This window comes from Trichosurus vulpecula, chromosome 1 (assembly GCF_011100635.1).
Source record: "Trichosurus vulpecula isolate mTriVul1 chromosome 1, mTriVul1.pri, whole genome shotgun sequence".
Lineage (NCBI taxonomy): Eukaryota > Metazoa > Chordata > Mammalia > Diprotodontia > Phalangeridae > Trichosurus > Trichosurus vulpecula.
In genome coordinates this window covers 380,830,627-380,849,330 of record NC_050573.1, presented here as the reverse complement: position 1 = coordinate 380,849,330, position 18,704 = coordinate 380,830,627, and the positions used below count along the sequence as shown (strand labels likewise).

At 41.8% G+C, this 18,704-nt stretch overlaps 1 protein-coding gene across 5 annotated transcripts in view; it reads right to left on the bottom strand.

Moving 5' to 3' along the window:
* The window catches only part of CTIF (cap binding complex dependent translation initiation factor), a 495,423-nt gene that overhangs the window by 355,576 nt on the left and 121,143 nt on the right, over positions 1-18,704 (bottom strand). For all 5 annotated transcript variants that reach the window (XM_036756570.1, XM_036756603.1, XM_036756578.1 and 2 more), the window contains one exon: positions 4,294-4,516. In XM_036756570.1, coding sequence (XP_036612465.1) covers positions 4,294-4,473 — 180 coding nt within the window. In that variant the 5' untranslated portion in view covers positions 4,474-4,516. The remainder of the gene's footprint in view (positions 1-4,293; positions 4,517-18,704) is intronic.

Genomic DNA, 18,704 nt, shown 5'->3' with positions numbered 1-18,704 from the left:
GAAAAACTTCCTAACAATTAGAACGATTTAAAATTGTCATGGCCTGCCTTTGGAAGTAGGAGATTCCTGCTCTCTAGTCACTCAACTGGTAGATCAAAGAAAGGCTAGAGATAAAGTTAATCTAAAGCATTTCAGTAAAGTATTTGCCAAAATTTGTCATGCAATTGTTGAGGAAAAGATGGAGAGAAGGAGACTAACGGAAGTGGCTTTGGTCAAATGACCAGGCTCAAAGAGTAGTCATAAAGAGTTTAATATCATTTTGGAAGGAAATAGTTCCTGGTCCAGTACTACTTAAAATAATTTTTTTTTAAAATTAATGGACTTAGATGAAATCATAGATGGCACACAGTTTGTAAGTAGATTTGAGGTTTGAGGTTGCATTTGAACTCAGGACTTCCTGACTCCAGGACTGATGCTCCATCCACTGTGCCACCTAGCTGCCCCAGTAAGTCATATCTGAATTCAGGTCTTCACTGAGCCACCTAGCTGACTCACTTATTTATTTGTTTTATTTGAGGCAGTTAGGGTTAAGTGATTTGCCCAGGGTCACATAGTCAGTAGGTATCTGAGGCTACATTTGAACTCAGGTTCTCCTGACTCCAGGGCCAGTGTTCTATCCACTGCACAATCTAGCTGCCCCTCAGCTCACTCATTTAAAGAGGCACAGCTTCTAAGAACACAAAGATGATAACTATACTGTATAACTTCTTCCCAAGACCACATCGGGAATGCTGTGGTTAGTTCTGGGTACCACAGTTTAAGGACACCAATAAGCCAGAGAGCACTGAAAAGAGAGCAAACAAAACGGTGCAGGGCTTCTAGTCTATGTCATCATCAGGGTAAACTGAGGAGAGGCTTAGCTTTGACTAGAAAACTAAGACACAATATACTGCGCCTATGTTCAAGTGCCTGAAAGGCTGCCATTTGCAACAGGAATTTGACATGCTTTATTCCAGATGATGACACCGAGAGGAAGAGATGGAAATTGCAAAAAGACTCACTTAGGCTTGACATGAGGAAAAATTTCCTAACATTTTGAACTATTTAAAATAGTAACGGGCTGCCTCTGGAAGGAGGAGAGTCCTCCTCACCAGCAATCTTCAAGCAAAGGCCCATACGGGGTCTCAAACCACTGTTTAAGAAGTGCTGAAGGGGTCTGCAAGTGGAAAAACTTTAAAAGCCCCTAGATGACCACATGTGGGGCTTGAGACAGAGCTCTCTTCTGAGTGGAGGATGAACTAACCAAGTCACTGAAGTCTCTTTAACCATCCTAAAATTCTGTGATTCCTTTAATTTCTAATTAAAATGCCACTATGGTGCACTGGGAAAAGCCCCAGATGGAGAATCAGAGAGCTTGGGCTCTGCTATTAATGCCTACGTGACATTAGAGCCTGCCTCCTGTCCAAAAGCGGGTGCAGAAAGCATGGCAGCTCCAGTGTCGAGCAGCATTCCTGGAAGTTTAGACATTTTTTGAGTTCTCTCAGAGGAAGGAAAACAAATGGCAAAATTCAGGGAGCCTTCTGATAGTGATGGGGGAGGGAGAGAAATATAGAGATGTTTAGGCCTACTTTAGAGAAGAGCAATATACATTAACCTATGGGAAGAGTCTATGGTTGCAGGAGAGAGTTTAGACCAGGGGTAGGGAACCTTGAGGCCTCAAGGCCACATGTGGCCAACTGGATTCAGTCAAAGGGCTGCACTTGAGGACCTAAAGAGCCATGAGTTGCCTCAAGGCCACAAGTTCCCCACCTCTGGTTTAAACAAACACAAATATTAGCCAAATCATCTCCCATTCGCTTCCCTCTGACACAACCCCTATAAAGAAAAGAGTGTCCGTTGTGAAATTAAGAGATGACTTGTGGGGGGCGGGGGGAGGACAGTTTTTATTTTTGACACAGTGGGAACCATAGAACTGCTTTGTATTTTCCTTGGATTTTTCTTGGAAAGAGTGAGTGGGGGAGGAGGACTGGAATAGCTGGTTAGTTAAGAATTTACGTAGGCATGTGAATGGAGCCCAACAGGGGTAAAATCCAAGTGTGTGTATGTGTGTGTGTACACATAAATATACATACACAGGGCAGCTAGGTGGTGCCAGTGCATAGAGCTCAGGGCCTGGAGTCAGGAAGACTCATCCTCCTGAGTTCAAATCTGGCCTAGACACTTACTGTCTATATGACCCTGGGCAAGTCACTTAACAAAATAAGCTTGAGAAGGAAATGGCAAACCGTCCCAGTATTTTTGCCCCCTCCCCCCAAAAAACCAAACAAACCAAAAACAATCCCAAATGAGGTCACAAAGTCAGAGCTGGTGACTTATAACCTTGGCAGGTGGTGGAGGGGAGGAGGTCATGGCCAAGCCTCAAAGTGAATGACGGCAATTAGACAGTATATCAAAGCACTGTTTATACTTGAAACAACTCAAAAACAATAACCATCTATCTATCTATCTGTCTGTCTATCCATCCATCCATATATACACAATGTATGTGTGTATACATGTATCTATATTATACATATATGTAGATACACATACAGACATATTTATATATACATTCGTTTTTTAATTACTGCAAAATAATTCAGTTCAACAAACATTTATAAAGCATAATACTACGGACAAGGTACTAGGCAATACAGTGAGTACCTTGTACACAGTAGGCACTCAATAACTGAATGAAGTCTATACCTTTTGTGCTTAGAAAAATACTGTGAAATTCGTAGAGAATGTATTATCATTCTCATTTGACAGATAAGGAAACTAAGTTCTTGAGAGGTTAAATGTTTTGTCTAATATCACAAACCAGTTATTCTGCAGAGCCAGGAACAGAATCCGTGAATCACACATTCTTTACATCAAACCACGTCTCACAGAGATCTTGCCTATTTGACCCCCAGGGTCTAAGATGCCCAGATTTACCAGAGCAGGGCTTCTTGGGATCAATTAACCCATCTTTAGAATACTGTGATTTCTGAATCACTGTGTATTTGAAATACTGTGTATCTTAATATAATTTATTTCCCTGGCAATGCTATGTATTTATTTTTTGCATTTAAAAACATACTGGGAAGAGGTTTCACCGGACTGCCAATGGGGTCCACGATACAAAAATGGTGAGGAATCCCCGGTCCTAGAGGATGAACCCAGATTCTGGTCCGAGACCCCTCACCCTTTCTTCCTGGGATCATGGGCCCTTTAAGTTGACTTTTCATTGTATCCATCTCGTTATTATCAGGTCTGATTTACACTGAGGTCTAAATGATGCTTATGATACACCATCTAGTAGCCACCATTTGCTTTGAGGCTTGGCCATGGCCTTCTCTCTTCCACACCCACCTGGGTGGTAAGTTACCAACCCCAGGCTAGAGTTAGGAAAATGTAAGAAGGCATGGGTGGTTGTGGGGGAAGGGTAGGATAGGTGAAACATCTAACTTTATCAGAGCATATGAGAATGATTTTTCTGACTGAATTACACAGCTAAATATAAAGGGCTTCTGGATTATCTGCTGTTCCACATGGTGCTACTCCTCTGGATCAGCAGTGGTTCTCAAAATTTTTTGGTCTCAGATCAGGACCACTTTACTCTCTTAAAAATTACTGAGGACCTCGAAAAGCTTTTGTTCATGTGGGTTTTAGATTTATCAGTATTTACTATATTAGAAATTAAAGCAGATATTTTAAAGTATTTACTAATTCATTTAAAAATGATAGTAAACCCATTATGTGTTACTATAAATAAGGTTTTATGAAAAGTAACTATATTTTCCAAAACAAAAAAAAATTAGTGAGGAGTGGTGTTGTTTTGTATATTTTTGCAAATCTCTTTAACGTCTGGTTTAATAGAAGATAGCTGGATTCTTCTACCTGCTTCTGCGTTTAATCTGTTATGATAGATTGCTTTGGTTGAACTACACGAAAAAAACCTGACCTTACATTGCTATGTAGTCGGGAAATAGAAGAGTATTTTAATAGAAAAATTAGTATCAGTTGTTAATTTGTCAATATAGTAATATATCATTAATATACTATTATAATTAGTCTAATTGTAAAAATAGTTTTGACATCAAGGACCCTCTGAAATGTTCTCAGGAACCCTCAGGGGTCTTCAGAACACACTTTGAGAACCACTGATCTAGAGCTCACTGTGATAAATACATGACACAACCATTGAGCTCATCATGATGTCTGCCCCCTGCCCTATCCCCTTCCTAAATTTTAAATCCCAAGAACCACCAGTATAGGAGAGCAGACCCTCTTGCTGCTCTTCCCACGCTGGCCCCTCCATGGCTGCCTCACCTGGGAGATGTTGGACTGCGTCTTCTCACTCTCCCCATCGCCCTCCGTCTTGTCGGTCAGGAGCCCCTGCACCTGGTACTCCAGCACATAGCTGTCAATGAAGCGCTCCAGCTCCTCGATCTCCTGAGAACGGCTGCTCCCTGCCTCGGAGGAGGCTGAAGCTGCTGAGGAGTTCTCCATCACGACTGCTCAGAAACCCAGAGGGAGGAAGCCTGAGGGAGAGCTGGTGGGAAAGGCAGAAGGAGGTCGGGGATAGAGGAGGGGTGGGAGGTAGGGGAGAAGAGAAGAGAGAACAGACAAGACAGGCATGAAATTCTTCCCATGTTTGTAAGAGGCCCTTACGTGTGTAAGGCACTTTCTACTTTTCAAAGCAATTTTACATCCATTATTTCATTTGCTCAGAAAGGAAGCATGTCTTCATAGAAAGATTACTGGGCGTGGTGTCGGGAGACCTAGGCTTCAAAACTGGCTCTGACACTTAACTAGATGTGTGACAAAGAGCAAGCGACTTTGTCTTTGTATGGTAGGATCACAGATGTAGGGGGTAGCGGGGACCTTGGAGAGCAACTCGTCCAATCCCCTTATTTTACAAATGAAGAAAATAAGGTCCCTGGAGGTTAAGTGCCTTGACCAAGATCATTCAAATGAACCTAATCAGAAGGATTTGAGTCCACTTCCTTTGATTCCAGGGGCAGTGGTGGTGTTTTTGTTTCGTTTTGTCTTTTTTATTAATTTTTAAATTAATTTTATTTTTTGTTACATTTTAAGTTCCAAGTCATCTCCCACCTTCCCAACCTCACGATAGAAGGCCAAAATCTGATAAAGATATTTATGGATATCTATATCTGTATCTATCTGGAACCATACAATACATATCTCCATATATCAGTTCTTTCTCTGGAGGTGGACTGCACTTTCCTTCCTAAGTCCTTTGTAGTTGATTTGAATGATCATATAACAAAGAATAGCTCTTAGTCATTTATAGGATTGCTCTTCAAACAATATTGCCATTACTACATACAACACTCCCTTGACTGTGTCTGTTTCACTCCACGTTACTTCATGCACGTCTTTCCATATTTTTCTAAAACCATTCTGCTTATCATTTTTTACAGCACAGTAGTATTCCATCACAATCATATACCACAACTTGTTCAGCCAGTCCCCAGTTGATGGGTATCCCTGCAATTTCCAGTTCTTTGCCACTACAAAGAGCTGCTATAAATATTTTAGAACATGTAGGCTCTTTTCCTTTTTCTCTGATTGTCTTGGGAAACAGACCTAAAAATTGTATTGCTGGGTTAGTGTTCTTTATTGTCACATGCTGCTGTTTCTCTGGGCTTTAGTTTTCTAACATAAAATGGAAATATTACCTGCACTATCTCATAGGAGGTAAGCATTTTGTAAGTCTTAAAGTGCTATAGAAACATGCTATGACTATTATTAATCCTCACAAAAGCAATTGAAAGGTAGGAAGAGCACTGTTCTTATTTTATAGATAACTCCTCAATTCAAGGACACCAATGACCTCCTACTTGTCAAGCCCAATGTTATTTTCTCAGATTTTCATTCTCCTTGACCATTCTGTACCATTTAAAACTGCTGTCAACTCCCTCCTTATGGATACTCTCTCTTCCCTTGGCTGCCACAACACTGCTCTCAGATGACCCCCATCGAGTCATTTAACCACTCAATGGTCTAGATAACTCTCCAAACTGTAAGTTGAGGAGAAGATGCTGACCTGCATTGGTCAAGGAAGTTCCCCATACCGATGAAATCAAAGTTCCACTTCTATCCCTCTCTTATATTTTGTCGATTATTTACATATATTCATTGTCTCATTCTAACAAAGTACTGAAGAGAAAACAAAATTTGGAATCTGAAGACCTGGGTTCAGTTCCCAGCTCTGAAACTTTTTCTTTATGTTGTGTATGTTCTGTTTATAGGCAGAAGCCTGGCATAATGGATAAGGAGCTGGCCCCAAAGGCAGGAAGACCTGGGTTCAGGTCCTACCTCTGATACACGCTAGTTTTTACAGCCCTAGGTAATCGCTTAAGATACTCAGTCCTCTGGGCAAGGATATAAGCTGTAGAGATGGCACTGACCTGCATTAGTAGAGAGAGCTTCCTTACCGCAAAGTTCCTTATTCCAATGAAACTGTAGGTCCATTCCCTATCTCTATGCTATATTCTGTATTTTATATATACGACATATTGTCTCCTCCTGATAAAATATAAGCTCCTGGAGGGCAGAGACCGTTTCATTTCTGCCTTTGTAATCTCTAGTGCTTGATTAAATGCTCATTGATTGAGCAACTGATCTTCATCTGGATATCTGCTCACACCTCTGACTCAGCAGTTAAAAATGAAATCACCTCCTGATGAGCAGGTGGACCTCAGAAAAATCTGGACTTCTACGAACTGATGCTGAGTGAAACAAACAGCACCAGGAGAGCATCGTACACAGTAACTGCCACAATGTGCAATGACTGACTTTGATAGACTTAGCCCTTCTCAGCAATGCAAGGATCTAAGACAACTCTAAAACGCTCATGATGGAAAATGCCATCCATATCCAGAGAAAGAACTATGGAATCTGAATGTAGATCAAAGCACACTATTTGCTATCTCTCACTCTGTTTTTGTTTTGTTTTTTTCTTTCTCGAGGTTTCTTCCATTCATTCTAATTCTTCTTTAAAACATGGCTAATATGAAAATATGTTTAATAAGAATGTATATGTAGAGCCTTTATCAGCTTGCACACTGTCTTGGGGAAGGCGGAGGGGAGGGAGGCAGAGAAAATTTAAAACTCAAAAGCTTATGGAAGTGAATGCTAAAAACTATAATTAAATAAATTAAAGAAAAAAATGAAATCACATACCCAAAGATTTCCCTCCTCCCAACTTCTCTACACTGCACCATTTTTCTAGGCATCCAGTCCTCAAATTACATAGAATCACAGGTCTAAAGATGGAAGGAATCTCTGAAGCCTTCCAGTTCAATGTCTTCACTTTATAGATGAGAAAACTGAGGTCTGGGGAAGTTAACCCATGGTTTTAAATGGGTGGTATCTTTCCCCCCTTGGCTTCCTCTTTCAACCTCTTCCTCAACTTGGACTGCCCAGAACTCATACAGACTGCTTGCATGGCTTGGTTGTTGAGATTGGATCTACCAACACCATTCTTTCCATCAAGATAGAGGACCACCAAGTATTAGCACTTGTCCTATTTCTATGCCCTGAAGACCCTGGCACTGTCATTTGACCTACTGATATAATCCAAGGACCTCTGGGCCTTCCTATCCCCTCTGCCTCTGGACATTTATGACTTCAATATAAAAAAAACTGAGACCCAAGTAACCTGGTTGAATGCTAAACCCACAAGTTAAAGGCAATGCTAGGACCAGAAAATAATCCAGTCTTCCTCCAACTACTCTCCATGATACAAGGACAAAGATGAGACAGAACAGTTAGAACTTGCTGCTTTGAGGACAAAGACCCCTCATTGGGTCTTTGTACTCCTAATACCTACCACAATGCCCAGAACCAAGCAGGCGTTGAATAAATGCTTTGTGACTGGTTGGGAAATGCAGAAGATGGATGACATATCACCCAAATTCACTCCCCAATTTGGAAGGGACAAATACTCTCCTAAAATGGGATATGGTGAAGGGCGTGGCAATTCCTGTTGTCTTTAGGAATAAGGGACCCAGACTGTCCATGGCTAGCCCTTTTTTATGCCTTTAAGTGACCAAGAAACTGCATCACAAAAAGCCTGGCCAATCAGGTCATGGGGATAGCTGTCTTTTTTTTTTTTTAAAGAAAACTAATCATGGCTGCATGAAAACAGCGTCTTACCAAAGCTCTCTCACAAGCTCTGTCAGATTCCTATAAAAAAGTGAATTTGAGCAGATTTGAGAGAGTCAGAAACCGCAAGCAGTCTACGTGGGGCAAATTTCCAAGCTGGGAGAGTCTGAAAGGCCGAAGGCATGAATCCGTAGGCTTGGAGAGTGCTCTGTGTCCAGAGCTGCTCCAGACCAAAGAGGAAGCAGTCGGCCGGGAAATCCACGTGGGAGACAGGCTGGGAGAAAGCTGGGCGCCTGAAACCGGCGGAGATCCCTAGGCCTCCAAACACAGGATGGCAATCTGTGGAGGCCACGAGAGGCAGCGCAATGCCACCGGCCAATTCCTGAGGCTTGCAGCCCAAAGGAATGAAACGCAGCGTCTTGAACTTTTGGGAGACATAATGGCCAGGTAAATGGCTCTAATCCCTCCCCCCCTCACCCAGAGAATTCCTCAGAAAAAAAAAAAGAACCCTGGAACAGAGGAGAAAGAAGTGGGGCTTCAGTGGTCAAATAGTAGAATTTCATTAGTCCCAGAGGGGCAGAGCTGGCCGGGGTCAACACCAGGAGCCCAGACATAATCTTGCTCCCCCAGGGGAAGTGCCAGACATCAGCTCAAACAACAAACAGCTGAGACCATTGCTGAAGAGCAACAGTGCTGGAGAGCACCCATAGGAAGTGAGACGCCAGGGAGCCAGACCCCTCCCCAACACCTCAGGAAACTGGAGGCTATAATTCTAGACTCACAATCCCCAGAATAAGAAAGCTGGGACAGAGAGCCCTGAGCCCCAAAGGCAGAAATTTGTTGTAAAACCAGGAAAAGGCAAACCAACATGAAGAAAAACACAAAACAACAGGGGACAATAGATTCTTTTATGGAGACAGGCAGGATCAAAACACCAATATGGAAGAGGACAGCAATGACACTGTAGATACATCTGATATCTCAAAAGGTAATGTGAACTGGTCTCCAGCCCAAAAAGCACTGCTGGAAGAGCTAAAGGAGGATTTTAAAAACCAAATTAGGGAGCTAAAAGAAAATATGGAAAAAAAGATTGGCAAAATGGCTACAGAGATTCAGAATCTAGAGAGAGAAAATGACACCCTGAGAGGCAAAATTAACCAATTGGAAAAGGAGACTCAAAAGCAAAATGAAAACACTAACTCATTAAAAATTAGAGTTGAGCAAATGGAAGCTGATGAATCTACGAGTCACCAAAAAGTAGTAAAACAAAATGTAAAGAATGAAAAAAATAGAAAAAAATGTGAAATATCTGATTGGGAAAACAAGTGACCTGAAAAATAGATCCAGGAGAGACAATTTAAGAGTTACTGGTCTACCGGAAATCCACGATGAAAAAAAGAGTCTTGACAGTATCTTCGAAGAAATTATCAAAGACAACTGCCCAGAGGTCCTAGAACCAGAGGGCAAAATAATCATTGAAAGAATTCACCAATCACCCCCTGAAAGAGATCCCAAACTGAAAACACCAAGAAATATTATAGCCAAATTTCAGAACTATAAACTCAAGGAGAAAATACTGCAAGCAGCCAAAAATAAGCAATTCAAATATCATGGAACCACAGTCAGGATCATGCATGATCTCTCAGGTTCCACATTAAAAGACAGGAGAAACTGGAATATGAAATTATCTTACTGAGCTGGACAAAATAATAACAAAATTCATCTGGAAAAACAAGAGGTCTAGAATATCTAGGGTATTAATGAAAAGAAATGCTAGAGAAGGTGGCTTAGCCATACCAGATATTAAACTGTACCACAGAGCAGCAGTCATCAAAATTACCTGGTACTGGCTAAGAAACAGAGGTGTGGATCAGTGGAATAGCATAGGAATACAAGATGGAGAAGTCAACAACTATAGCAATCTACTCTGATAAACCCAAAGAGGTCAGCTTCTGGGCTAATAATTCACTATTTCACAAAAACTGTTGGGAAAATTGGAAAATGGTGGGGCAGAAACTGGGCATAGACCAATATCTTACACCATATACCAAAATAAAGTCAAAATGGGTTCATGATTTAGGAGTGAAGGCTGATACTATAAGTAATTTGGGAGAGCAAGGAATAGTTTACTTATCAGATTTATGGAAAAGAAAAGAATTCATGACCCAAAAAGAGATGGAGAACATTACAAAATGCAAAATGGATAATTTTGATTACGTTAAATTGAAATGTTTTTGTACAAAAAAAGCCAATGCAACAAAAATTAGGAGGGAAGCAGAAAATTGCGAGAAAATCTTTACAATTAGTGTCTCTGATAAAGGCCTCATTTCTAAAATATACAGGGAACTGAGCCAAATATATAGGAATACAAGCCATTCCCCAATTGAGAAATGGTCAAAGGATATGAACAGGCAGTTTTCAGAGGAAGAAATTAAAGCTATCTATAGGCACATGAAAAAATGCTCTGGATCACTACTGATTAGAGAAATGCAAATCAAAACAACTCTTAGATACCACATCTCTCCTGTCAGATTGGCTACAATAACAAAACAGGAGGATGATAAATGCTGGAGAGGATGTGGGAAAATTGAAACATTGTTACATTGCTGGTGGAGTTGTGAGATGATCCAGCCATTTTGGAGAGTAATTTGGAACTACGCCCAAAGGGCCACAGGAATGTTCATACCCTTTGACCCAGCAATACCACTTCTAGGGTTGTATCCCAAAGAAATCACACAAGAGGGAAAGGGACCCATATGTACAAACATATTTATAGCGGCTCTTTTTGAGGTAGCCAAGAATTGGAAATCAAAGGGATGCCCATCAATTGGGGAATGGCTGAACAAGCTGTGGTATATGAAGGCAATGGAATACTATTGTGCCATAAGAAATGAGGATGATACGGACTTCATAACAACTTGGAAAAACCTACACGACATAATGCTGAGTGAGCGGAGCAGAGCCAGGAGAACATTGTACACAACCACAGATATATGGATTCTGTGAGGACCAACCCTGACAGACTTTGCTCTTCTCAGCAACACAAGGTGCAAGGACAACTCCAAGGGACTCACGATGGAGAATGCTATCTACATCCAGAGAAAGAAGTATGAAGTTTGAATGCAGATTGAGGCACACTCCATCCTCGCCTTTTCCCCCCCTTTTTTCTTCTCTTTAGTTTTTGTTTTTGGGTTGTTTTTTTTTTTTTGGTTCTGTTTCTTCTTTCTCATGATTCATTCCACTGGTCATAATTCTTCTCCACAACTTGACTAGTGTATAAATTAATTTAATGTGAAGTTATACGTGGTAGTTATATGAGATTCCATGCCGTCTTGGGGAGGGAGGGGGGAGGGAGGGGAGAAAATCTGGAACTCAAAATTATGTAGAACCGTGTGTTGTAAACTAAAAATAAAAAAAAAGAAAATAAAAAAAAGAAAAAAGAAAACTAATCTCTAAGGATTAGACAAGGAGGAGAGATCTGGGCTTCTCCCATTTTGGTAGGGGATGGGGAGGGAAGGGTGGAGAGGGAAAGAAGTTGCACCAGAAAAACTGGTAAATATTAGTCCTATCACACTAGGAAAACAGCCACCATTCTAATTCTGGTGAAGAAAAGTCAAACCCAACAAAGAAACAATGCAGACCTTGGAGTTCTGGAGACCTTTCATTTTGTTCTGTATTTCTCTAGTGCACTTATCATTTAATATTATACATTATGTGTTGGTGTCTTATCACCTCACTAGACCTTGAGGACTGAGTCTAGGTCTTATCTAAATCTCCCCAGATTAGCACAATGACTTGTACACAGTATGTATTTAATAATGTTTGCTGTATTTTATTGGACATCCTGTCAAATAATCACATAGTGTCAGAGCTGGGAAGAACAATACTTCTCTTCTCTCCCCCCGCCTCTTCTTTCCAGCTCCCCTTTTATGTGTTGTCCTCTCCTATTAAGATATCCTCCATGAGAATAGGAACTATCTTGTCTTTTTTTTTTGTATGCACAGTACTTAGCGTAGTGCCGAACATACAGTAAGTTTGCCCTTTCTTTCTTCCTTTCTTTCTCTCTTTCCCATGAGGAACCTGAAGCCTCAAGAGAAGTAACCAGTCCAGGGTTACAAAAAGGTAGAGACAGGGCCAGGATTAGAACAGGGACAGTTCTGAATCTCAGTCCAGTCTCCGCCCCACCATACCCCATCTTTTATGAGGCCTCCCCTCCGTTCCTCCAGCCCACAGGGATCTCTCCTGTCTCTGAATAACTACTGCAATTATAATCTGAACAAATGTTTATCACTCAAATGCTATCTAATTGTTTCAAAGGTGAACATTTTATTTCCCCAACAAGACTAAAACTCTCCAGAGCAGGGATAATGCCCAACACTTCTCTGTATCTCATATAGGGTCTAATACAATCCTGGACACACAGTGGGTAGATTGACTGATGGTTAATGACAATGACATCCCAGAGAGGACTGTGAAGTCCTGGAGCCCTACCTTCTCTGCAGAAGAGTGAGACAGCTGATGCCTAGGGCAACCTATTATTCCTCGAAGACTCAGGGAGATCTTGTCAAAGATGCCTTGGCAGACTTAACAGGTTCTGCCTGAGCACCAGGTTTTGCTATCCCCTGAGTGAGTCCAGAAGTTTGACACTGAGCAGGTTCCCAGAGGCTCAAATATCTGGTGCTTCTGTCTTGCCTTGGCCTGGCTTCTTTTGCCCTATCCCTGGCAGTTCCCTCCTGCAGGCCTTCTGACCTGAGATGGAGCACTGTCTTGTACAAAGGCATCTTAAGAACACAGCAGGATTTCATTGTTCGAGCGGTAAATCTAGAGTCATGGGTCATACATAGATTTAGAGCTGGAAGAAAAATGAGCAGGTCAACTAGTCCAACCTCCTTTTTTTGTAGATAAGTAAACCGAGTCCTAGAGAAATTAAGTGACTTGCCCACAATCACACAGGTAGAGAATATCAAGAGCTAAGATTCAAGCTCTCTGACCTTGACAAGGCAGGCCTAAAGCACAACAGGCAGCAGGGACACAAGGAACACTTCTATTATTATTACTTCTAATAAGTGCCCATATCTTTAATACCAGGAAATTCTAAGGAACACTTTTATTATTACTTTTAACAAATGCACCTCTCTTTAAAACCAGGAAATTCTACTCTCCAGGGTACCAAGGTATTGAGTTTTTGATACATCAGGTCTCATAGGACACCATGGGGGCTTAACACCTCCAGTAGAAAGGGGCACAATTTTCTTTCTTTCTTTTTTTTTTTTGGCAGGGCAATTGGGGTTAAGTGACTTGCCCAAGGTCACACAGCTAGTACATGTGTTAAGTGTCTGAGGCCAGATTTGAACTCAGGTCCTCCTGACTCCAAGGCCGGTGCTCTACTCACTGAGCCACCTAGCTGCCCCTAAGGGGCACAATTTTCATAACCACCCCTTAGACTCATGATATCTTGAACTGGCTGTGGTCCCAGACCCCCTCCTCTCCAATATTCAATATTTGTTCTCAGGATTGGAGACCTACAATGAATTTTTAAGGGATTTGAGGAACAGTTGAAGCATACCCCTAATGTGACATAAAGTCTTTCCCAGCTACTTCACAGGACTCCGAAGTCTAACACTGCTCATTTCAAACTTATATAATAATGCTTTGTTTTTTTTCTCTCCAACTGGAACACAAATCATCAGGCAGCCACTATACCTTTCATTCTTTCTGTCTCCCCCACGATGCCTAGCAAAGGGTTGGGTAAACAGGGCACTTTTGGTAAATAGCTGCTGGACAAAGGATTAATATCAGGGAGAACAAGTAACCCTACCCCCAACCCCCAAGCTATTTCTTGTAGTGCCCTACAGAATAAGTCCTGGCTAGAATTCTGACCCAGTTTGGCAAATTGATGCTCTCAATTTTTTGGTGACTCATCTATAAAACAAGACCATGAGAAGTTCACAATTCTATGTTGTTGATTCTCAAATCCACTTATCTGGTACTAACTTCTCTCCTGATGACATACAGTCTTGTATCTCCAATTATCTATCAGACATTTTGAACTGTATGAAACTCAACATGTCCAAAACTGAACTCATCCTTTCCCCAAAGTCCTCCCCTGGTCCTAATTTCCCTATTATTATCAAGGGCCCCATCCTCCCAGTCATCAAGGTTCACAACCTAGGTATCACCCTTGACTCTTGCCTTACTATCCCTCACCCCTCATAACCAATCTGTTGCCAAGGTCTGTTAATTTTTTTCTCTTTTAATGTATGTAGTATTTAATTTTTCCAATTACATGTAAAAATCGTTTTCAACATTCTTTTTTTTTATAAGACTTTGAGTTCCAAATTTTTCTCCCTCTCTCCTTCCCTCCCCACTCCTCAAGACAGTAAGCAATCTGATATAGGTTAGACATGAGCAACATGTTAAACATATTTCCACATTAGTCATGTTGTGAAAGAAGAAACAAAACAAAAGGAAAAAAGACACAAAAAACAAAGAAAGCGAAAATAGCAATTCTTTCATCTGCCCTCAGCCTCCATCAGTTCTTTCTCTGGATGTGGATAAGCATTTTTCACCATGAGTCTTTTGGAATTGTCTTGGATCATCACATTGCTGAGAAAAGCTAAGTCTGTTACAGTTGATCATCACACAATGCTGCTGCTACTGTGTACAGTGTTTTCCTGGTTCTGCTCATTTCACTCAGCATCAGCACACGTAAGTCTTTCCAGGTTTTTCTGAAATCCACAAGGTCTATTAATTTCATGCCTGCAACATCTCTCACATCTCTTCTTCTTCTCTCCTCTAACACTGTCCCTACTCCTAGGCAAGTCCTCATCACCTCACACCTGGACTTTTGCAAAAGCCTGCTGGTGGGTCCCCATTCTGATCCATCCTTTATTTACCCACCAAAGTGATTTTCCTAAAACACAGGTCCTCCCACATCCCTCCCCTACTTACTAAACTACAGGGATTCCCTATCACCTCCAGGATTAAATATAAAATCCTGCTTGGCATTCAAAGTCCTTATTACCTGGCCTCTCCTACCTTTCCAGTCTTCTTACCCTTATTACTTCCCCATTCCCCACCAAATACTCTTCAATCTGATGACACCGGCCTCCTTGCTGTTCTCTTAACAAGACACTTATCTCCCAACTCCAGACATTTTCTGTGGCTGTCCCCCTCATCTGACAAATCCTCTCTTGCTTCCAGATTCCCTGGCTTCCTTCAAATCCCAGCTAAAATCTCACCGTCTACAGGAAACCTTTGCCAGTCCCCTTAATTCCAGTGCCTCCCCTCTATTGATTATTTCCAGTTTATCCTACACGTGGTTCATACACAATTGCTTGCTTGTCGTCTCCCTCCATCAGACCGCAAGCTCCTTGAAGGCAGGAATTGTCTTTTACCTCTTTTTGTAGCCTCAGCAAGTAGCATAGCATCCGATCTAGAGAGTTCTATGTGGCCTCCTGGCCCTGCACTAGCCTATGGCATTAAGGCTCTTCCTGGCTTACCCTCTGCAGCATCAGACCCTTTTCTGTCTCCGCCAGGGTTCCCCCATTGCCTTTTCACTACAACGTCCCTGGGTCTCCAGATTTCTTGCCCAGTGCTCTTTTTCGACTACACCCCCGCCCTCCTTTAGCACGGCTCTTCCTGAAACTGGAAGTGAGCCGATGGTTTCTGGAGGGGAGCCTATCTTTACGGGATAAGACTGAACCATTTTCTCAGACTAGAGAATTAAGGGCCCTTCGGGCTTGGATGAGCAACGAGCATCATAACAGAAGCTTTATGTTGTCATATGCTTTTAGGTTTTTTTGTTGTTGTTTTTGGGGGAGGCATAGGGAAGAATGAGTAATGATCACTAACATCAAAATAACAGTAATAATTTGTTGTTGTTTAGCCATTTCCAACTCTTCATGACCCCCTTTGAGGTTTTCTTGGGAAAGATACCGGGCTGGTTTGCCATTTCTTTCTCCAGCTCTTTTTTTACAAATGAGGAAACTGAGGCCAATGGTGTTAAGTGACTCGTCCAAGGTCACACAGCTAGTAAGTGTCTGAGGCCAGAGTTGAGTTCAGAAAGTCACTCCAGGCCTGGCATTCTATCCACTGTTCCTTCTAGCTCTCCCAATAACAGCATTAAGAGCTAGTATTTATATAGCCCAGACAGGGCTGAAAGGTTTGCAAAGAGCTCTGCGTGTTATCTCTTCTGAACCTCACAACAGCCCTATCAGTTGGGTTGGGTATTATTCCCATTTTATAGATGGGATAAATGAGGTAGTGAGCAGGTTAAATGATTTCTCCAGAGTTAGACAGCTAGTAAATACCTGAGGTAGGATCTGAACTCAGGTCTTCCTGACTCCACATGTAACACTCTTAACCCAATGAACCACCTAACTGCCTGACAAGTGATATTTATACATCGCAATACAGTTTGCAAAGATTTTACATAAACCACCCCATTTAGGCCCCAGGATAACCTTGTGAGGCAGACACAAGCATTATTCTCTCCATATTACGGATGAGAAGCCTAAGGCTAAGACAGCTTCAATGATGTGCCCACAAGCGACGCAGTCAGGAATCCAAGTCAGGGCTTCCCGATACCCCTAACCCTAAATTTTTAAAGGCAGTCTGACTTTATTAGCCACAGGCAGGGCTGGCACCCTAGGCATGCCCTCTTATTCCCTCCATCATCAATCTAGAGCTTTACCCTCTCCAAGCCCTCTCAAAATGTGGACCCGACAGTCACCAAAGCCACAGGGAGAGAATGCTGAACCTGGAGTCAGAAAGACCTGAGTTCAAATCTTGCCTCAGAACACATCCTAACTGCATGACCCTGGGCTCTGTCTGTCTCATTTCCTCATCTGTAAAATACAGAGTTGTTGTGAGGATAAAATGAGATATTTGGAAAGTACTTTGGAAACATTAAAATCCTATAGAAACCCTATCATTGTTATCATTTCGCACCACCAATGAGAGTCCTTGCATCTTTGGCACAGGGGCTGATTTTCCTAAATGTCTCCAATGTCCAATTCAATGTCCGCCACACCGGCAGTCAGCTAACATATAGCTGAATTGAACAGAACTGGGTCAACCAGCAAGTCAGTTATCAAGCATTTATGAAGTATGATTGTGTACCAGGTACTGTGCTAAGTGCTAAGGGAAAAACCTCTCCATCTCTCAAGGAGTTCATACTCTAATGAATGGAGAAGAAAAAGGAGTAAAAGGAGAATGAGAATCTCTGCATTGTTTCCTGATGGAGAGCTAGCACAGCAGGCAGCAGGGAGGATGACAGGAACTGGTCGTACCTGTGTCTCATAACAAAACAACTCACTGAGCTGGACAGTGCATGGCGTGTCGTTTCCATTTTACAGATGAGGAAGCAGAGAAATGAAAGGATATGCCCATATTCATAAAAGCAAAGATTGGGATATGAATTCCAATTTCCTGCTTCACAATGTGGAACTCATCCCATACCTCCAGCACTAGATTCAGATTGTTGCCTCCTTATTTTCTGTCTACGTGGCCACAGAATCACATACCCTCCGAATCAGAAGCGAACACAGATTTCATTGAATGTAACTCCCCCTACGACATTCCACACAAGCCGATACCTTTTTCTGGGCTTCTGTTTCCTCAACTGTCAAAGGAAAATGTTGGCAGATGATCTTTAAAGCTCCTTCCAGCACTAACATTCTGGAATTCTGAGAATAGAAACTCTCTTCCTGTAAATCAAAGCCTTTTTTTTGTTGCTACAGTAGTGATGCCTTATTTTTTCAGTACAGTCATTTCCCCCTATACATCCCCTTCCCTTCCTTCCCTAGTGAACATTTTATTGTAACAGAGAAAAGCTAAGTAAACCCAATGAGTACCATGACTATGTCTGGCAATGTAGCTGGCATTCCACAAACATAGTCTCTCACCTCTCTGCAGGGAGGAGGGAAGCATGTTTCATCACCTGCTTTTTTGGATCAAGGCTGCCCACTACAATTGACACTTGATTCTTGCTATCTCTGCGAGTGGTCATAGGGATCCCGTTTCTCTCAATATCAACTTCCTTCTCTTTCTATCCTGAACCAGAAGGTGACAGAGGAGGAAGAAACAAAAGAATCTATAAAGTGGCATTCTAGGAAAGGATAGAAGATGTATCTCTGCTAGGGAAGCAGATGAAGTAAAGATAAGGCTTTTTTTTTTTAAAAGGGGACTGACCACCTGAGTGAAAAAAAAAATGAGAAAAGCTCCTCCGGTATCTACTTTTCAATGCAGATTTATGGCATAACATGGACAAATAATGTGCTGAGAGCCATTTGTGGTTGTCTAGCGGGGAGGGAAAAAAATCCTGAAATTCCTTTGTATGAAGTCACTTCCCATCAGGACCTTTGAAAGAAGTATAGTTTTATCCAGGCATCAAGGGGCATGTGCCTCACCCTCAGCTGGGAATTGAATTTTAAGCCAGTGATGGAACTATTACTGTCTTTTTGAGGCCACTAAAAACTTATCCCTGGCTTTTTATGGCTATGACCCCTCGCTCTAAGCCCTTAAATATTTTTTCCTTATTTTCAATCAGCTCTTACAACAGTGTCAGACCTGAGACACGCAAGGGTACACTGCTTGCTTCCCCA